The following is a 21,546-nucleotide window of genomic DNA, read 5'->3' on the forward strand; positions in this document are numbered from 1 at the left end:
CGACAGATACATTGATCAATGGAACAGAGTCGAGAACCCAGATGTAAATCTATCCACCTATGGTCACCGGATCCCTGACAAGGGCCCCAAATCCATCAAATTGGGAAGATAATCTTTTTAACAAATGGTGCTGACAAAACTGGATGTTCACCTGCAAAAAAATGAAACAGGACCCATACCTTGCACCATACACAAAAACTAATTCAAAATGGATCAAAGACCCAAATATAAAACCAAAAACTATAAAGATCAAAGAAAAAATAGGATCAGCACTAGAGGCTCTAATACATGGCATTAACAGGATACAAACCACAGCAACACAAACTCCAGAAGATAAGCTAGATAACTGGAATCTCCTAAAAATTAAACACTTAGGCTCATCAAAAGACTTCACCAAAACACTAACAAGAGAACCTACAGACTGGGAAAAATTTTTTGGCTATGACAAATCTGACAAAGGTCTAATCTCTAAAATCTACAGGAAAATCCAACACCTCTACAACAAAAAGACAAATAATCCAATTAAAAAATAGACAAAGGAAATGAACAGACCCTTCACCAAAGAAGACATTTAAGTGGCTAACAGACACATGAGGAAATGCTCTCAATCACAAGCCATTAGTAAAATGCAAATCAAAACCACACTGAGATACCGTCTCACTCCTGCATTACTGGCACGAATCTAAAAAACAGAAAATAACAAATGTTTGAGAGGCTGTGGGGAGACTGGAACTCTTATGCGCTGCTGGTGGGAATGCAAGATGGTACAACCATTCTGGAAAACAATATGGCGCTTCCTGAGAAAGCTAGAAATACCATATGATCCAGCAATCCCACGCCTAGGAATATACTCTAGAGAAATAAGAGCCATCATGCGAATAGACAGATGTACACCCATGTTCACTGCAGTACTGTTCACAATAGAAAAGAAATGGAAACAACCTAGATGCCCATTAACAGATGAATGGATAAACAAACCGTGGTACATACACACAATGGAGTACTATGCAATGATAAAGAACAACGATGAATCTGCGAAGCATCTCACAACATGGATGAATCTGGAGGGCGTTATGCTGGGTGAAACAAGTCAATCACAAAAGGACAAATATTGTATGAGACCAATTCAATAAAAATGCATGAAAAGGTTTACACACAAAAAGAAACAATCTTTGATGGTTACTAGGGAGGGGAGGGGTGGAGATGGAAAAACACTATATAGACAATAGATAAGTGGTAACTCTGGTGAAGGGTAAGATAGTACACAATACTGGGGGAAAAAAGAAAAAAATTTTTAAAAATCCAAACTTTTGTAGGATCTAGACTTAACAGGATCTAACTCTAACTCACACTTCCAGTTTTGTTTTCTATTATTCCCTCTTAAACTTGTTGCCATGGAGTCCATTTCGACTCATAGTGACCCTATAGGACAGAGTAGAACAGTCCCATAGGGTTTCCAAGGCTGTAAATCTTTGTGAAAGCAGATTGCCACATCTTTCTCCTACAGAGAGGCTAGAGAGGCTGGTGGATTCGAACCACCGACCTTTCAGTGTACAGCTGAGCACTTAATCACTGGGTCACCAAGGCTCCTTATACACTCTATACTCACTACTTTCCTTTCGGGAGCACATTTCCTTACATCTTTATGATTCACACACCCCCGCAGGCTGTAATATCGTCTCCCCATCTCTGCCTAATAGATCCTGCCCATTCTGACTCATAGAACAAGCTGACCTGCACACTGCAAAAGCAGCATCTCAAAGATTACCAGCCCTGGGTCTCCTTTCCAGCTCTTTCCTCTTCTGTCAAAAGGAGATACCCAGACCTATGGGGTTAACTGTAGCTGAGAGCTATGCTAGGAGTTCCTGGGCATTAAGAGCCAAGAGTTCCTAGCCTGTAAACCATCTGGAATTATTTATAAACCTTTGTGTGAATGTGCATCTTTCTAAGAAGAGTAAAGCTTTCAGATTATCAAAGTAGCCTGGAACCAAATAAAGGATAGGAACCTCTGAGCAAGAGCATTAAAAGGATACACTCTTTTGAGAGGCTGTCTCCCGGGGGTGTGGACAGAACTGGAAGGAATGTGGGTGGAGCCTCCTGAGTCCTGGGGTCAGTGCACTGAGAGTATTCAAGGCTCCCATCTCAGAGCCAGGATTGCCTGTGCTTCCTCACTGCTGGCTTACTTTGCACCTGCCTCTCCTCCCTGCTATGAGTAGGAATCGACTCAACGGCAGTGGGTTTGGTTTTTTTGGCTCTCCTCCCTGCATCCCTTGTCTGTGTGTACTGTGCCCCCTAAACAGGCCGGAGCAGAGACTATGCTTCCTGGTCTTAAAGAGACATTCCTAATGGAGGGTGCGCTACACAAACAGCACGTACCCAACCAAGGGTGAGCTAGAAGTGCAGCAGAGGCCAGGTCTAGGGACTGAGCCATTTCAGAAGTTGGGTGGGGGTTTCTTTTGGGGTGGACTGGCCCTAGAAGCAGGGTCAGCTGGGCAATCCAGCCTAACCCCGCACTTCCCCTTCCTAAACCCAATCTAGCCCAACATTCCTTGGAAACGAGCTTTTGAGGACAAGCTACCCTGCTCCTGGCCTGAAAACCAATACAAGACTTGCCATTCCTGTAAAGACTGAGGTGACTGGGAGTCCATGTTGGCTTTTTGCCTATCCCCTCAGTGTCTCCTGTCAGCCACTTTCCGGTACTACAGCCCCCTTAAGGCTTGACTCCCTGCAAGGCTTGGCTGCCACTGCCACCTAGAAGAAAGAGGCCTCATTCTATCAGCCCAGCTCTTTGGTAACGCTGCCCAGTTTCCACCACTGGATGACAATTTTGTCCTTGCTCCTCCCCTTCTCCTCACTGGTCCTACCCTCCCCAAGTTTCCACCACAGAAATGGCACCTTATACCCACTCTTGCTCTTTTCTCTTCACTAATATAGGGTCGCTATGAGTCGGAATCGACTCAACGGCAGTGGGTTTTGGTTTATCAGGATGCACTGGGAGTAGGAAGGGATAGTTTATCACAGGGCTTACCCAGAACTTCACGAGAAAAAAGGCATTGGAGGGTCCCCGCTCAAAGAGCTCCTTGAGTCCACCCTTTTTCTCTGGGAATTTGTCATAGATCTGGCGGATGTCCACGGCTTCGAGGTAGGGGTCATTGTAGCTTGGGCTTGACTGGCCAATGTGCACAAACAGGTGCTTGTTGTACTGTGGAGAGAACAGTGGATCTGAGGGAGAGGTGGAAACAGCAGACAGACAGACACAACAAACCAGGGCTCAAATCCCAGCTCCAGCCTTCATCTGCCATGTGACCTGGAGCAAGTAACGCAGTACCTCTCTAAGCCTCAATTTCCTCACTGGTATGATGAATACAGTAAAAGGACTGAATGTAAAAAAGTTAATAGGTGTAAGGCATCTAGCACGGTGCCTGGAACCTACTAGGTGCTTAATAAATCACAGTTATTATTTATATATCTTTATGACCTCAAACAAGTCATTTTATATCTTTTGGCCTCCATTTGCTCATCTGTGATTTAAGACCACCGACCTAGATAAGGTGTTTTCAAATTATGCTCCACCCCTGGAGACAGGGAGCATGAAGGGGTCACAGGCACCTTGTTATAACCAAAGAAACAGTAGTTCCTTTTGTTTTACACACTGAGCTCCTGAGTAAGAATTTGTTCCTCAGCTAAAAATAAGTTGGAAAACCTCAGAGAAAGATGGTCTGTGAAGTTCCCCCTACTCTGATATCCTGTCAGCCTGGCCTACTCCAGGTGATGCTGACTTTTGCAGGTGACGCTGGTCACCTAGGACACTGAGCTGAAGGGGATGGGGTAGGGTGGGGGGCTGCTGCTCCCTGCTGGCGTCCCATCGGATGTGGATCAGACACAGGAAGCTTCTCAGCTTCCTGTCTGCTCCTCAGAGCCAGGGGAAGGGATGGAACAGCTTGGGGGTGGGGCTGGGATAGGAGGGACTGTGGACTAAGCATTGGTTGGCTTGGGAGGAAAGAACATGGAACATAGGATGCAGGACTGGGAGGCAGAGGAAAAGGGTGGGACAAGGAAAGGAAGACCGCCTGAGAGAACTGGGACAAGGAAAAGAAACCAACTGTTGGGAGGGCACTGGAATGGGAGGAATATACAGGGCAAGGAACAGAGGGTAGGAGCGGTGGAGTGAGGAAGGAAGGAGGGAGGTGGAGGGAGGAAAGGAAAAGAAGAGAAAAGGGTCAAGGGAATCTTGACTGGAAAGGACCAGGGAACCTAAATTAAGCCCAAAAGCAGAGAGGAGAAGAGCCAGAGGCAGGCAGAAAAGGGATGCAGAGAAGGAGAAGCCACCAGGAGTGAGGAGAGGTTGGGAGAGCCGGCCAGGCAAGGCCAAAACCTACCGTGTCAGGGTCTTGCTGCTGCTCCAGGAAGGCAGAGAACTCCAACATCCAGAGCTTGGAGCTAGCGACGCTGCGGCCCTGCCACGGAGGTGCGGGGGGTGCCGAGGGCGAGGGGGCAGAACCTGCAGGAGACTCGAACCCTGCACACGGGAGAGGTACATGAAAGCCCGCCCACAGAGCCCCTGCTGATACCCTCTGCAAGGACCCCAGGGCCCACCAGTGAGAGCCCATGCTGGCTGGGGGATCTCCTGTCGCCCCTAGATGGCCCTCCCAGCAGTGATGGTGGCAGCGAGTGTGAGGCACTGGCTGGAGCGTCCTGGAGCAGCTGGAGGAGTGGGGTTAGCCTGATACAACTCTTGTGTACTCAGAGGCTTGGGGTGCCTGCTGGACTGAGAGGGCTTCCAGAGCAGGTACCATTAGGTTCTTGCCCTCAAGGAGTTTCTGGTCCAATCAGGGAGATGACCAGATAAATCAATTACTACAACATGATGTAAGCCCCGTGAAAGTAGCAAGTTCCTGTTTTGTTCACTGCTATATCCCCAGCACCTAAAACAGCGCCTGGCCCTGAATAGGAACTCAATAAAGATTGGTTTATAAATGAATGGTGGGTCCCTGGGTGGTGCAAACAGTTAAGTGCTAGCTGAAAGGCTGGCGGTTCGAACCTACCTAGAGGCGCCATGGAAGACAGGCCTGGTGATCTGCTTCCAAAAGGTCACAGCCCTGAAAACCCTATGGGGCAGTTCTACTCAGCATACATGGGGTCAACTCGATAGAAACTAACAACAACAATGAATGAATCTGTGGATGTGATAAAAACTGGTAAGATATGCACTCAGCACAGAAGAGGGGTACCTAGTTCACCTGGCAGGGGGTCAGGAAAGGTTTTCCAAAGAAGGTGATGCTTGGAAGAAATGATGAAGTTCAAGCAAGAGGTCACTAGGTGAAGACAGGAAAGGGCATTCTGAGCAGAGGAAGCAGCAGAGGCAAAATTATGAGGCTGTGGAACAGCTCAATGAGTCTGGACACTCACCGTTTGACAGAACCGGGGCGAAGGGCAGGCTTGTGCCAGTTGCAGGAAATGAGGCTAAAGAGAGAGGCTATGAGTGCTAAGCTAAGAAGTATGAATTTTATTCTGAAAGTTCAGGGCAGCTACTGAAGGATTTCAAGTAGGGCAGTGAAACGGTCAAATTTACGTTTTCAAAAGATCCTACCCCAGTGTGGAGAAAGGACTGGGCAGTGGTGGGGGGAGGTCAGAAGCAAGAACCTTGCAGTTTTTCAAGTGGCAAAATGAAGGAGGCCTGAACTAAAGCAGGCAGTGGAGTAAGGAGGAGGGGATGGACGGGAGAGCTATGGCTGGAGTAAACCCCCGCAACTTTGTGAGTGACTAGAGGTGAGACCAGTGAGAACGCTAAAGAGGACACCCAGTTTTCCAGTGCATAAGGCTGGTGAATGGTGACACCACGTGCTGAGGCAGGGAACTGAGGTATATGTGAACAAAGGAAACCGAGGAGGAACAGTCACAGAGGTGGGTAGAGGACATGCTGGACACATTAGCTGGACACATTAGCTGGTGCTCAATGCATATCAGAGCGGCCGAGTGGCGCAAATGGTTAATTAAGAGCTTGACTACCAGCTGAAAGGTTGGCGGTTTGAACTCAACAGAGGCGCCCTGGAAAAAAGGCCTGATCTCCTTCCAAAAGGTCACATCCTTGATAACCTTATGCAGCACAGTTCTACCCCCACCATGAGTCAGAATCGACTCAACAGCAATGAACAACAAACGCATACCAGTTGAATCATTCTTTCATTTGTTTAACCAGTGCTTACTAAGAACTGCTGTGTATCAGGCACCACATGATACACAAAGACCTAGAGACAGTACCCCAACACACAACAGGTAATGACCACACAGAGTGTCAAGTGCTAGACGGAGGTATACACAGGGTCCTTGGGTGGGCAAACAGGGCACCTAACATAGGTGGGGGGCAGTTTAGAGAAGCCTTGCTGGAGGGAGCAATGGCTGCACCACTAACTAGGCACGTAGGGAGTGGGGGAATAGAAGGATTGAAAGGAGACTAGAGAAAGCTGAGGTGAACATGAAGAACCATATCCTCTGTGGAGTTTAGATTTTATCTGAAGACACCAAGGAGCCATTAAAGGATTTTTAGCCTAGAAACCACATGGTGAGGTCGATATTTTAAAAAGTTCATGTTGGTGAATTATAGGGTGATGACAGGAGATAAGGCTGGAGTCAGGGAGCCAGTTAAGAGGTGGCTGCAGTTATCCAGGCAAGAATGAGGGCTTGAATTAAGACCGCGTCAGAGTGGACAAGAGAGACAAAGAGTGGGTAGACTGGACAAGGCTTGGTGCTGTTTCAATGTGGGATGAGAGGAATCAGCAGTCAGGAATCCAGGAGGCTAGCAGGGCTGTTCTCAGAGGAGGAAAAGCCCAAAGTGGCTAGGTGCCAGAACATATGCAGGTAGTCATCCCCCAGGCCAGGAAAAGTGGTGAAGGGAGAGGGCTCTGTATTGCCTTCCAGAGTGGAGGGTGTTGAGGGACCCCCATAAGGAAGAGGCCAGAGTACAGCTGGGTTCCCTGGGCAGTGAGAGTAGACGGCTCTTGTGGCTAGCACAGCTCCCTGAACCTCCCTGCCTTTGCCAGAGCTCTGCTCATCTGTCCCAATAATGCCCCAGGCCTCATCCCAGGAGGGTTCCTTTTGCTAGTGAGTGGCTCTAAGCTGAAAATCTGGGCTGTCCTTGGACTTACCATTTTGAAGGAGAAGGTTATAGTGTCACCAAGAGGGAGTACACCTTAGGTGTACAGAGGCACACGTGGGGCAGCCACCCAGGACACAGCCACAGCCCTTTGAACTATGTGTGCCCCTGCGAACCCTGTGCCCAAGCTGGGGAGGGGGGCAGGATTCAAGGCACACAAGGGGACAAAGGGACTCTCCATAGGTTTGATGTGCATGCTGGGGCGAGGGATATGGTAGAGCCAAGAGAGCAGGGGTATGGTCTGAGCACATGACTGGGAAGTATCTAGAGGAGGGGTCACTCAGAAAGGGCCACATAAACCAGAGACTCCATCAGCCTGAGACCAGAAAAACTAGATGGTGCCCGACTACCATCAATGACTGCCCTGACAGGGAACACAATAGAGAGTCCCTGACAGAACAGGAGAAAAGTGCAGTGCAAAACTCAAATCCCAGTCAAAAGATCAGACTGAAAGGTCTGACTGATACTGGAGGGACTCCAGAAGACATGGTCCCCAGACCCTCTGTTAACCCAGAACTGAGACCATTCCTGAAGCCAACTCTTCTGGCAAAGATTAGACTAGACTATAAGACATAAAATGATACTTGTGAAGAGTATGCTTCTTAGCTCAAGTAGATACATGATACTAAATGGGCAGCTGCTGTCCGGAGGCATGATGAGAAGGCAGAAAGGGACAGGAGCTGGTTGAATGAACAAGGGAAATAAAGGGTGGAAAGGAGCAGTGTGCTACCACATTATAGGGAGAGCAACTAGGGTCACATAACAATGTATGTGTAAATTTTTATATGAGAAACTAACTTAACTGTAAACTTTCACTTAAAGCACAATAAATAAATAGAGGAGGGGTCTCTGCTGTGGGGGGTGCGGATGTGGGAGGGAGCCATGCCCAGCTGACCTACCTGGTAGAGGCAGCGGAGGCTGGACAGTGTAGGTTTGTTGAGAGAAAGGTTTCACACTGCAGGAGACAGGAGAGAGGAGGTATGAACCGTGGGTACACTGCAGCCCCGGAGCTTCCAGCAGGGTCTGGTGTTCCCCTTGTGACAGGCCTGGGGGGGTCTGGCCATCAGTGACCTTGCTGGGCTTTGGCCAACCGCTCCCTCCCTGCCCAACTCCCTCAGGGAGCAGCATGTCTATTGTGGAAACCCACCTCTCCGTCCCTCCCTCCCAGACCAGCCCTGCACCCCAGCAGGCTGCTTCCTAGCCTCCTTCCCTTTGAGTCCTAAGTGCTGGCCCTGGACAAACTGGAGTTCAGGCAAATGTGCCCCAGGGTGTCCACATCCCAGGCCACACCAACTGATGCCTAAGAGCAGGAAATCCTGATCTCCAAGCTCAAGGCTATCCTTAAAGGCTGACCCCAGACTATGGCCCTGTCCCACCCAGGGGGCCACGCTCAATTTCATGAGTTCATGGGTTCAAGTTCAGTTCAGGGAGCAAGTGGCAGCACCAATCAGGCCATACTCACTCATGGGACGTTCCGGCTTGGCCTGGCAAAGCTCCTTGCCAAAACTGGGGAGGCAAAAAGTACAGAGTCAACACTGCCCCATGTGCACATGACCCCCACAGTGTGGAAAGAAACAGCAGGGGCCTCGGCTGGAAAGGAAGGCTGTGAACCCCGAACTGCCCAGGGCTGGCAGCCCGGCTGCTCCAGGGGCTCAGAGGGGCCCTGAGGCCAGGAAGGCAGGGGAGGTGGGAAAGAAAGGTGGTGCTATTGTCTAGTCATAGCTAGCGCTGCATCCCCAAGGTGTGTTTCAAAGAACCCTAAACCCGTTGCTGCCGAGTCAATTCCAACTCATAGTAACCCTATAGGACCCTGGTCTCTGGAAACACTCTGAAGTAAAAGCACGTGGACTTGGTGCACACTGTACTGTGTTCCTCTCTAACACAGTCATAGTGCACATCAGCACTTCCGGCTCTGAAAAGTCCTAGAGTCAGAAACCTACTAAATTCTAACAATGCCTTAAATGTACTTAGCCACAGAATCACTCTGTGTCATTTCTATTTAACTTTCTGATGGACTAGTGCTCTCTGGAACACACTATCAAAATGTTAAACAGGAGGCTTCCTGAGGACAGGACCTGTCACTGTCCCCTGCCCCATGTACCCAGAGCCGTGCACACATCTTAAAGACCCACTGAGTCCCAAGAAGCCAAGAAAGCCCTGTGGACATGGCCCTGGAAGGGTAGAGCCCTTCTGGACACCATTTTGAAAGTGTGATCCCTATGACCACGGCCAAGAAATTTAAAATCCAGACAAAGGTTTGCTCCTGGACATCAGCTCTCCAACTGGATAGAGAGCAACGCTTGGGAGGAAGGAGTGGGGAGTGAGGCCGAGTGGTAGAGGGTTACTCAGGGACCTGCAGGAGCTGTGCTAACCCTCAGGCCTCTGGACTTCAGCTTCCTCATCTGTAAATTGGGTCAACTCTGTAGAGTTACCCAGCTGGTCGTTTAATGGAGGTGGCTCCTTTCTTTCTAGTGAAAGGTTTACTTTGTCACTGCCAAGCCCCCAAGAGGGTGATTCCAATACCAGCTCAGCCATGACTCAGCAAGGTCACTTGGTCCTTGGTTCCTCCTTCCCCCAGCTCCCCTGGCCTGAAAGGACTCAAATGAGAGAAATTTGGACTGGCCAACGCTTCTGGTGCCTCAGAAGGGAGAGAGGTGAGAAGGCAAGAGTTGGTTTGGCCTCTGGCTCTAGGCAGCCCCACTTACCCCTGAGACTGCTGGGTAGCCTGGGCCCCGGGTAAGGGCCATTTTACTGTGGAAGGCTGTGGCGGAGATGATCTGGGCGGACGACATGGTAGCCATGCTCTGCAGGGCCTTGTCCTTAGCTGCCTGATCCTGGGGGAAGACATTGGAAGGGAGGACCTCAGCAGTGGTCACTATGTCAGGCTTAGGTGAGGCAGGGTCGGGCCTCATGGTCAGGGAAGCTGTCCTCCTGCCACAGAGGCCAGGGCCCTGAACTAGGCCCTGGGGGACCAGGCTTTAAGTCCTTCCAGTGCTATTAACTTGTTTTGTGACTCTGAGCAAGCCGCCTGGTTTCTCTAGGTCTGTTTCCTCACCTGCCAAAGGGGCATAATACTTGCACTGCCTATTTTATTAGAGATTAAAAAAAAGATTTTGGAGACCATCTTCCAGACCGTATCTTTCATTTTACTAACCATGAGGATACCCTGACAACAGGGATCTTCCATGTCTTGTTCACCACTGTACTACTGGTGCCTAGCTCAGGACCTGGTTTATGGTAAATGCTGCATAAATATTTGGTGGATTCCTTCTGAAATGGACAGGCGTGATCGTCCTGGGTCAGATGGACTGTTTGCAGGTAAGGGATGACTTCCTAGGGCCCTATCTGTCAATCCTACACGGTGGGTCTCCTTTATGCACTGTGGGAACTCACAGACCCCATTTACTTTTCTATGTAAGCAAGTAAATACCCACTACCTGCCCTCCATGTGTTCAAGACCCCAAAGAATAGGTGCCCCCTGAACAGGCCCAGAACAAGTAGGCATCTAGGAAAGTCATTTCTATGACACTGAGGATAATCATAGTAATAATAATTTTGTATACTTATATAAGCCAATGGTTCTCCATCCTAAGTTCACCAATGCCAAGAGTCTCCAAAATTAATGAAATAATGTTCTATATTTCAAAAAGTCTAATGGAAATTGTGTATCTGCCCAAAATAAGGCCACACATATTCACTAGAACAGCAAGTATTATTGTGTACGGCTACATGGTTGGATTATGTCAGCTCAGAAGCCGTGATTGGAAATTCTAAATCTTTATGATGAATTTTTTTAATGGAAAAAACAAATGAAGCATTACTTAATAATTAACAATAACTAGCTTGGTAGACCCAGATCTGTCTCGAGTGATTAAAAATGTTGAGCTCTGGCAGCTTACAAGCATTTCTGCCTGATTATTCCATTTGGTCCACATAGCAGCTCTGTGATGGAGGTGCTATTTTGTCTGTTTACACAGTGATAGAGAGCTGATATTTGGCTCAGAAGAGTATGGGTGTCCACCCAGGGTCTCAGCACTGCAGGGCTGTGCAGTCAGAACATGACAGGCACTTCCACTCTCCTCTCAGCCCCTCAAGGTGATCACTGACATGTGTGGCACCAGGCGGCCACAGAAGGTTTCAAGTTAGCTGTCCTCTGCCTCTGAATCCCACAGTACTCCTGTGAGCTTGGAGGACCAATAGGATCCTCACTTTAAAGATGAAGAAACTGAGGCTCAGAGAATTTAGGTGACTAGGATGCTGACAGTAGTGATGGTCAAGCCCTGTGAGCTTGGTCCAGATTTACACATCAACTACTTCCAGGCCTCTGGAGGCCTCAAGGGGGCTGTGCAAACCAAATAGGGGTCACAACAGGATTGACAGCCTCCAGTGAATGCCTCACAAAGGCACAGGAGACCATACTGAGGAGCAACTTACACAAAACAGTGTGGTAGATGAAGTCTGGCCCTGGCTCCCTTCCCACTATCCTTTTAGGGCCAGACTTGGGCCTTGATCTTGAGTCTATCTCTGATATCCAAAGCAGGGGGGATCCTCTTCGCAAGGACACTTGCACTTTTCAGGAGGGAAAAGCCAAACACGCCGAGGTCAGCTCTCAGGCCTCTCCCCACAGGAGGACAGGAATGGTGTGGTAGGCTGTACCCCTAAAACGCCTGCAGACCTCCGTGACTAGCAACACATCATGAGGCCTGAGAGCTCCACCCGCTCAGTGTCAGCAGCTTGTGTCCCTTCCTAGACAGCCAATCTAAACAAACAACCTGGGCTCAGGAAACTGCGTCCTCAGCGGGGTGGGGCAGGAATCAGTAGTGAGTGGGGAGGACATTGTGGGGAGTGGCAGCAGCAGCCAGGCTACGGAGCCAGGGAGCCACGGAATTCTGGAGCTGGAGGGGACCTCAGATACCACCTTGCTTAACCCTCCTCTCATTTTACAGATGAGGAAACTGAATGGAGCCCAAGTAGGTTCAGTGTCTGGCTCAAGCCCCCACAGCCACATTGACAGAGCCAAGGCTAGTCAAGCTCCAGACCCTAAGGAGTTCTACCTGATCTCGCTGTCACCCAGGGAGCCTAACTACTTAAGAGTCTCCGACTACTTAGAGTATGACAAAAGCCTGAGACCAGCCTCCCCTGGAAAACTGCATATGCATGAACTTTGCATATCATTTAAGGGGCTCATGGCTCTCCTGATGCCTGGCCAGCGATCCACTGAGGCTGTCCTTGAGCCCCAGGTGAGAACCTGTGGACAAGGATAGGTGTGATTCCTTGAAGCAAACATGGGCCCACATTAGAAATTCCCTCGAGGGCTATGAACAGAACACTAAAACGTCTGTCCTCCACACTGGCCACCTGCTGTGGTCTCCAGTGAGTCGGAGGCAGATCGGAGAGGGGGAACTAGGGGCAAGCTGGGCTTCAGGGCCAGGGGTGTTCCGGGGCACATGTGCCAGCTGATAGGGAGGGACTGACAGCTGCAGCCCAGCCAGCTGTCCTGGGAATAAAGGAGTAAGGTGTCGACCACAGCTGTAGGGGGCAGAGGACAGCTGGGCTGTGGGCAGTGGGGTGTGGCTTCCTAGGAGGCAGAGGTGTCTGTGGTTCCCACCCACTCATTCTGGGTCTCTAGCATCAGGATCATGGACTACTGGGGCAGGACAGGACCTTACAGGTCACCTAGGCCAGTGGCTTTAAAACTAGGTTCTGAGGTGCTATAAGGTATGGGGGAGGGGCCTCCAGTGCCATGGGGTACAAGAGTCTGAAAGGGAGGAGGGGTTTCTGGCCTGCTTCTCGCCAACCTAACTTTGACCAGAAGAGCTCTTCTGTTAGCATGTCAGGGGGATATTGTTTGAGGGGGACAAAAGGGCCTCCGTCACTTTAAAAAAAGTGTGTAAACTACTGATCTAGTCTAATGCCCCAGTGTTGGATCTTCCTACCAAGTAGCTGTGCAGACTCTGCTGTTAACACCTCCCTGATGAGGAACTCACTCCCTCCTAGTGTTTACCAGAAGGGCCCCCAGCTCTAGGATCCAAGAGGTCTGACTGCTGTGGGGCGCAGGGCCACCCTGAGGGGAACCCCTAGACAGCGGGACCTCTACAGAGCAGTCTGACTAGGGAGTGGAAGAGCCTGCCAGCCCTAGAGAGCAGGGAGCTGGAAGGAATTTCACCAACTCCTGTAACACCGACCCCACCCACGGGAGTGCCTGCCATCCCAGCCAGCCTCGCAGGCTCTGGGGGACAGCACTAAGGGGCTCTCAAGAAGGCCAGAGGCTCGAGGTCATCAAGGAAAAGGACCTGGAAGGCATCCCTGCTGCTCTGAGTCATGTTCACATGACTCAGGGTAGTGTGCTGCCCCCTACCCCTTGCCCTGAGCTAGAGCCAATGAGGGGCCCACAGGAGGCTGGCCTGTAGCTGCCCAGCATGCTGGAGATCCTGGCATTCACCACACATGGCTCTGAGGTCAGCTGTCCCTCCTTTTGCAGACAGGAGAGCAGTTACATGCTGAACCTGACTCTGCATACCACCAGCCAGCCCCTAAACCCAAAAGGAAGTCCTCTTCCTGCTGGAAAAAGAACCCCACCTTCTAGAAATCTGGTCCACCACCCCCCCACCGCTGCCCCGCCCAGGCCCCTCCCTCTCACTGCTGAAGTGTGCCTTACCTTTAGCTTGGCCTGGATCTCTCGGGCTTTGCGACGAGCCAGCACCTGGATGTGGCTGGAGACCTGCGGCATGAGCAAGAAGGCTCCTGTCTTATCTCTCAGACTTCCTGTGTTCCCCTCCTGGCTACCCCCACTCCCTCAGTCCTCCTCCCACATCTGTGGACTGAATGAATAAATGGTAGGCTCAGTTACTGGGTGGGCCATCCATCCTGTCTTATTCAGCTAATCCAGAGTAGGGCACTCTTTCAAAAGTATAGAGCCAAGATTTTGCTCTCTGTTTTTCTGGTGTCTTAGAGAAGACGGGGAACAGGTTTCTGACTCCCTAATAAGGTGAAGGGTCTCTCCTAAATGATGGTACCAGGGACCCCAGGGAAACTGCACCATCTGTGGCACACCAAACAGAGACAACCCACGTTGAGCTGGCCTCATCCCAAGAGCCCAGACTTGGCCCTGGGGTACCTGCTCCTAGGGCCCCTGCCCATCCCCCAGGCCCACCTGCTTCCTGGTGCGGGTCTTCCCTGTCCGGAGCTTGATGTAGCGGGCAATCAGCTCGTTCCGACCTGCAGAGACACCAATACCACTCAGTGGGGAGAAGAAGGACAAAACGTCAGGGGGCAGTTGAGCATCATGCTCTTTTAAGAACTATCCATATGGGATCAAATTGACAACAGCAACTCAGATTGGCTGGGAACCTTGGGGGCAGTGAGTTTATGTTAATAGGGGAGAAAAACTCAGAAAAGGAGGTTAAGGGTGGCTGCACAACTCCAAGAATGTAATCACTGAATTTTACAAGTAGAAACTTGAACGGGTATACGTTTTGCTGTGTATATTCTCAAGAACAATAATAAAATAAAACTAGAAAAAAAAAAAGAAACTCCTAAAAAATATATATATAATCTGAATGTTGATTATGAGGAAAAAGACAAACTCAAACTGAGAGACATTTCAGCTATGGCTGCTAACCAAAAGGTCGGCAGTTTGAATCCACTAGCCACTCCTTGGAAACCCTATGGGTCAGTTCTACTACATCCTGTAGGGTCGCTATGAGTTGGAATCGATATGATGGCAATGAGTTTTAGTGGGTACTCAAAACCATCGATGTCATGAAAGACAAAGCCTAAGAAATATTTCAAATTAAACGAAAATAAAGAGACATGGAAAAACACCCTATGGAGCACCAGTTCTACTCTGACACACACGATGGGTCAGAGTTGAGTCCACAGCAAATGGTTTTTTATATACATCTGTTTATATGCATGTGTGTAAATATACACACACACGTATGTATGTATGTATATATGACAGTGAGATCATGCTCTACATACTGTTTTATGGCTTACTTTTCCCATCTAAATACATGAGACGCCTTTCACTGTTTCACTGTCAATTCACATAGATCTGCTGCAATCTTTTGAAAACAGCTGCATTATTTTTCATCACAGGGACATACTGTAAAGTTCTAAGCCAGGCCCCCACTGATAAACAATGTCACGACCTCCAACTCTTTGCTTTTGCAAACCGCACTAAATGAACATTTATGTAAGAGCACCTTGTGTACTTGGGGCAGCCTAGTTCTTTTAAACAGCTCCCATGGACCACTACGCTTTCTTACCATGGCCTTTATTTAGGAAGAGAAAACACAGGAGCGCATTTCTCCTGGGGACAGGGGCTCGGCTTTAGAAACTTAGCTTCAAGTTGCCCGTCAAGCTCTGCAAGGGCAGCAGATGAATTGTTCCCCAGGGATCTCTGAGCCAATATAAACTAGAATGACCATGAGTGACCCCCCTGACCCCACAGGGGTGCCATCCAGGCCAGCCTCTCGCCTCTCATTCTGGGGAAGAGGCATTCCTGCATCATTTTCTGTAAAGCCAAAGAAAATCCCTGGATAAGACGGACACCCTCCTGTCTCACACAGGGCACTCTCCCACTAGAAAAAAATAAAATAAAGGCTGGGAGGCAGGAAGTGGGGAGGTTCTGAGGGGCTCTTCTCCTGAGGAGCCCTACTTTACCCTCCGGCCACCTTGAGTGGGTACTTGGAGTGAGGATGCTGCAGGTTCCCTCCTGCCCTCCTTGGATCTCAGGGACCTCCCAGCAGCAAGAGAAAGCAGAGGCCTTGCTGGGAGGACTGGTAACCTGAGAACCAAAGGAGTAACAGGGCCACGGGCCTCTGGCCAGCTCACAGGTCGGGGAGCCCTCTCAGAGCCTGCCTCGACCCTTGGCATCGTTCCTCATCCCACGCTGGCTACCCCTAAGCCCCCGTCCTACAGCAGCCGGACGGCTGCCTTTCCCCTCCCCCTTCTCCTGCAGGTCCTCTGCACACTGGAGAGGCTGCCAAAGAGGGACTGGCCTTGGCCATTCCCCAGAGCAACTCCCACAATGCCCCACCACCTCCTAAATGAGTAGGATGCTACGTACAAGACTGCTTGTCTGGTCTGCGGGCAACAGGGGGATGGGGGAAGTAAGTGTTGAGATGCTGAGTGTCCCCAGAGAGGGGGCTAGAGGCCCCTCAACTCAGATCAGGAGTGCTTACTGTACGCCCAGCCTTCTAGAGGCTGATGCTGCGTGTGAAAGCTCAGGGAAAACCATAAAGAGCCATCCCATGTCTTATTATTGTCAAGGAGATTATGAAAGAGAGGTCCCTGGGTGGTGAAAATGGTTTGTGCTCAGCTACTAACCTAAACGTTGGCAGTGCAAACCCACCCAGCAGCATCATGGAAGAAAGGCCTGGCAATCTGCTTCCATAAAGGTTACAGCCAAGAAACCCCTATGGAGCAGTTCTACTCTGTCACACATGGGGTCACCATGAGTTGGAGTTGATTCAATGGTAAGGGGTTTAGTTTTGGTTTGGTTTTCAAAGGGCTCACCACCTAACTGAGTAGAGACATGGGCCCACACACAGACTCCAATATGTGGTACAGACAGGGAACATATAATGTGCTCAGAAGGGTCAGTTCAGGCTGGAGGGACAGGTGAGCTGGGCCCTAAACACTGGGTGGGATTAAAAAAAAAAGGCATTGGGAGAGAGGAGGAGGGGGTGTGAGCTGGGGCTGTCATCCCCTTGCTCCACCTGGAATTAGCTCAGCCTCAGGGGCCAGAGGGCATAGCCACCAGCCTGCCAGGTCTTGCTGAGCCTGGAGGGCTTGTGGCTGTCTGAGTCAAGAAGGTGCTGATGCAGGGGGCAGGTGAGACGAGTAGGCTGCCCGCCACCTGGGTTGTAACCAGAGCACACAGCCAAGGCCATGCTGGCCCCCTAGCTGACCTTTCCCCACTGCCAAGGCTGAATTAAGAGGCCACCCTGAGGAGGTCCTGTCTGCCAGAAAGACTCGCTGGCCCGGGAGCACTGGCCTGTAGCAGAGGAAGGAGGGAGAAAACTCAGACCCTGGGGACACTGACTGTGGGCAGAACTGCACCTAAAACTTCAAGGCCAGCAAGCTGTCTCTCCTCAAAGCTTTCCAAGGAAAGGTATGCTACGGCTTATTGCAATGAATGTTCAACAGTCCTACCCCACGACTAACTGGAGGTACTCATGCTGCGGCTATGAAATGCATGTTTCCATTGGCAAGGGAGTCGAAATTGGCATCAGTGGGCTAGTGAAAGAGGACCACAGAGCTGGGAGCTGCTCTAGCCCAGCAGCTCCACCAACTAGCTGTGTGACCTTGGCAAGTCACTTCCCTCCAGGGACCTTTGCCCAGCCTTGTCTTAAAACCGGTTCCTTTCAGTTTTTTTCTCTAGGTTTTTTTCCAACCAAATTTTTACACTTAGGACATAGACCTTAACTTTGGCTCAGTGAGAACTCTTGGTGGCTCCGTTTCCTTTTCTGTAAAATGAAGGGGTTCTAGGCCCAAGAAGTCTATATGGGTGACTGGCCTAGGGGCAGGGAAGAGGGCGAGGGAGGAGAGAAGGTTCCTGAGAGCAGGGAGGTGATGGCAGCGCTGGTGGACACGGCTGTTGAGAAGGATGAGTTGGGTGTCTTGGGGACTAGTGGTGAGATAACTGGAAGGATGCGGAAGGCAGGGGACACCTTGACCAGGAAGGACCTTTGAGCCCATCTAGGATGTGTTCTTAATGCTGCACCTCTAGCTGCACCCTGTATGCAGGTAGCCTCCCATCAGTTATTGGCATCCATCATTCCTTGTTAGATTGTCAGCACCTCAGAGGAGGGGACTATATCGCCATTCATGCCTCCATCTCCAGTACCTGGCACATATTTGTTGAATGAATAAATGAATCTGCCAGCCAATCCCAATGGCTCTACTGTCAAAATATATCCAGAATCCAACCACTTTTCACCATCTCGCCCTCTACAGTCTAAGCCACCATCCTCCCTTGCCTGGATTATGGTTAATAGCCTTTTACTTAGACTCCCTGCTTCCACCCTTCTTAGTCTATTCTCAGCAATGTAGCCACAGTGATCCCAATAAAGCCCCAAGCCCTCCAGTGGCTTCCCATCTCCCTAGATTAAAAGTTCTCCAGTCAGGCTGTGGGGACTATGGTCTTGAGGAGCATCTAGCTCAATTGCCATAACAGAGTTTATACAGAAAATGTTCTACATTCTACTTTGGTGACAAGCATCTCTGGGGTCTTAAAAGCCTCTGAGCAGCCATCTAAGATACCCCACTGGTCTCACCCCTTTGGAAGTAAGGAAGAATAAAGAAAACTAAAGATACAAGGGAAAGATTAGTCCAAAGGACTGATGGACCACATCTACCACAGCCTCCACCAGACTGAGTCCAGTACAACCAGATGGTGCAAGGCTACCACCACTGACTGATTTGACAGGGATCACAATAGAGGGTCCCCGACAGAGCTAGAGAAAAATGTTGAACAAAATTCTAACTCACAAAAAAAGACCACCCTTACTGGCCTGACAGATACTGGAGAAACCTTGAGAGTATGGCTACCGGACACCCTTTTAGCTCAGTAACAAAGTCACTCCCGAGGTTCGACCCTCTGCCAAAGATTACAGAGGTGCATAAAACAAAACGAGACTAGAGGGCCACACCAGCCCAAGACTAGAAGGCAGGAGGGGACAGGAAAGCTGGTGTTAGGGAACCCAAGGTCAAGACGGGGGAATGTTGACATGTTGTGGGGTTGTTAACCAATATCATAAAACAATACGTATACTGTTTAATGAGAAACTAGTTTGTTCTATAAACCTTCATCTAAAGTACAATAAAAGAAAAAGAGCTGACTACACACACACACACACATTCAAAGTTCTCCAGTCAATTGGCGTAATATTGTTTTTAGAGTTCCTGCACTATCTCCTAGTTCAGTGAGTAGTGCCTGGGATCTTAAAAGCATGCGAGTGGCCTCCCAAGAGACAACAATTGGTCTCTATTTGCCTGTAGCAACAAAGAAAGAAACTGAGTCAGGAATAGGAGAAGGAAATGGACTGCAGGTCTAATAGTCCCCATGAACTACTTACTGTGAGACCAGAAGAAATAGATGGTGCCCTATTACCACTACTGAACATTTTGATCAAGGACCTAATAGTTGGATCTTGATCAAAAGGAGGAAAAAAATGTGGAAAAGAACTTCAAATTCTTATCAGAAACCAGACTTACTAGATACATTGAAACTGGAAGAACCCCTGAATCTACCACCTGGAAACAACTCTTAATCCATGAACCGAAACTATACCATGAGGTCATCTTAAAAAAACAACAATGAAAAAAAAAAGTGTGGAAGCCTTACAGGATCTGCCCACCCCTCTTCCCAGTTCTGTCACCTCTCAGGCCTCATCCCCATCACTCCCCACCTCATTCCATCCTGCCATTCTAGCCTCCTTGCTCCTCCCTGAAAGTGCCAGGCCCACTGCCACCTCAGGGCCTCTGTGTTTTCTGTCTCTCTGCCAAGAACACTCCTCCCCACAGATGGCATAGCTTACTCCCTCATCTCCTTCACGTCTTTGTTGTATGCCTGATCTTCCCCCTGAAAGGTGAAATCCTCCCACCCACCCTGGCACTTTCTGCCACCTCTACTTTTCTCCATAGTACCTTCTAATATACTATGTAATTTACTTATTAAATTTGTGTCCTGTCTATCCCCACACCAGAAGGAAAGTCCCGTGAAAACAGGGATTTTTGTTTTATTCATGCACTTACACATAACACCTAGAAAACTGCCTGCACATAGTAGGCTCTCAATAAAGATGTGTTAAATGAATGATTCAAAAAAATGAATAAATAAATTATAAAATATAGATCAGGCGATGTCCCACAAAGTGTTTTAGCCTTTTGAGAGAAAAATGTGAGTTAAATAAACGCAAATAACCTTTTACTTCTGATTAGCGCTGCGTAATTTTCAAAGTGCTTTTTATTCTCATCTCACCGAGCTTCTCTATACAAGAGGCTTGATGACACAATGGTTAAGTACTTGCTGCTAACCTGAAAGGTTGGCGGTTTGAACCCACCACCAGCAGCAGCTCCGCAGGTGAAAGGACCTGGTGATCTGCTCCCATAAAGATTACAGCCTAGGAAACCCTGTGGGGCGATTCTACTCTGTCATATACAGTCACTACGAGTCAGAATCAACTCAACACAACAGTACAGCTTCTAAAAATTGGGAGACTCTCTTTAGGAAAAAGATTTAAAAATACAAAATTAGAATAAAAACATCTGGGTGTGATGGATATGTTCACTATCTTGATAGTAGTGATGGTTTCATAGGCATATACATATGTCGAAACTTAACAAATTGTCCACTTTAACTATGTACAGTTTATGTCAATTATACCTCAATAAAGCTGTTTTAAAATCTTTAGGGACTTGGAAGGAGCCCATGCAAGTGAGGGGTGCTGAAGCCTAATTAACTTCACAGTAATGATCCCTATTTGCCAGACAAGGAACCTGATGCCAGAAAACCTTGCCCAGATCACCCACTGGTAGATCTAGAACTGCCTGACTCTGGGTTCAGCCACCCACATCTGCCACAAAGAAAATGCTAGATTAATGGGAATTCTTCTCACAGAGCCAGACAGGCCTCCTGACTCCTAATCCAGTGCTGTTAAGTAGTAGCTGGGCAGGCTCTAGGTTCCTAGGTGGCCCAAATGGTTTGCGCTCAGCTGCTAACATAAAGGTTAGCGGTTCAACTAGATGGTGCCTGGCTACCAGGAATGACTGCCCTGACAGGGAACACAAGAGAGAGTCCCTGACAGAGCAGTACTCTCTCTGTAAAAAGACCAGACTTAATGGTCTAAGACTAGAGGAACCCCAGAAGACATGGTCCCTGGACTCTCTGTTAACCCAGAACTGAGACCATTCCTGAAGCCAACTCTTCAGACAAAGATTAGACTGGACTATAAAACATAAAATAATACTCCTGAGGAGCGTGCTTCTTAGTTCAAGTAGATACACAAGACTAAATGGGCAGCTCCTGTTGGAAGACGAGATGGGAGGGCAGAAACGGATAGGAGCTGGTTGAATGGATAAGGGAAACCTGGGGTAGAGAGGAGGAGTGTGCTGTCACACTGGGGGGATTACAACTAGGATCACATAACAATGTGTGTATGAATTTTTTTTTATGAGAAATTAACTTGAGCTGTACACTTTCACCTAAAGCACAATAAAATTTTTTAAAAACGGTTAGCAGTTCAAACCTACCCAGCAGTACTGTGGAAGAAAGGCCTAACGATCTGTTTCCGTTAAGATCACAGCCAAGAAAATCCTATACAGCAGTTCTACTCTGTAACGCATGGGGTTGCCATGAGGCGGAATCAACTCGACAGCAACAG

General features: G+C 49.0%; 1 protein-coding gene across 1 annotated transcript in view; it reads right to left on the reverse strand.

The window, feature by feature from the left end:
- Positions 1 to 21,546, reverse strand: part of TEAD4 (TEA domain transcription factor 4) — a 67,660-nt gene that overhangs the window by 23,055 nt on the left and 23,059 nt on the right. Inside the window, exons 2-8 of the mRNA XM_023548715.2 lie at positions 14,307 to 14,371; positions 13,812 to 13,874; positions 9,859 to 9,987; positions 8,616 to 8,659; positions 8,053 to 8,108; positions 4,380 to 4,519; positions 3,029 to 3,202 (exon numbers count right to left, since the gene is read on the reverse strand). Of these exons, the coding sequence (XP_023404483.2) occupies positions 3,029 to 3,202; positions 4,380 to 4,519; positions 8,053 to 8,108; positions 8,616 to 8,659; positions 9,859 to 9,987; positions 13,812 to 13,874; positions 14,307 to 14,371 (671 nt within the window). The remainder of the gene's footprint in view (positions 1 to 3,028; positions 3,203 to 4,379; positions 4,520 to 8,052; positions 8,109 to 8,615; positions 8,660 to 9,858; positions 9,988 to 13,811; positions 13,875 to 14,306; positions 14,372 to 21,546) is intronic.

Source organism: Loxodonta africana, chromosome 4 (genome assembly GCF_030014295.1).
Source record: "Loxodonta africana isolate mLoxAfr1 chromosome 4, mLoxAfr1.hap2, whole genome shotgun sequence".
In the NCBI taxonomy this organism is placed as follows: Eukaryota; Metazoa; Chordata; class Mammalia; order Proboscidea; family Elephantidae; genus Loxodonta; species Loxodonta africana.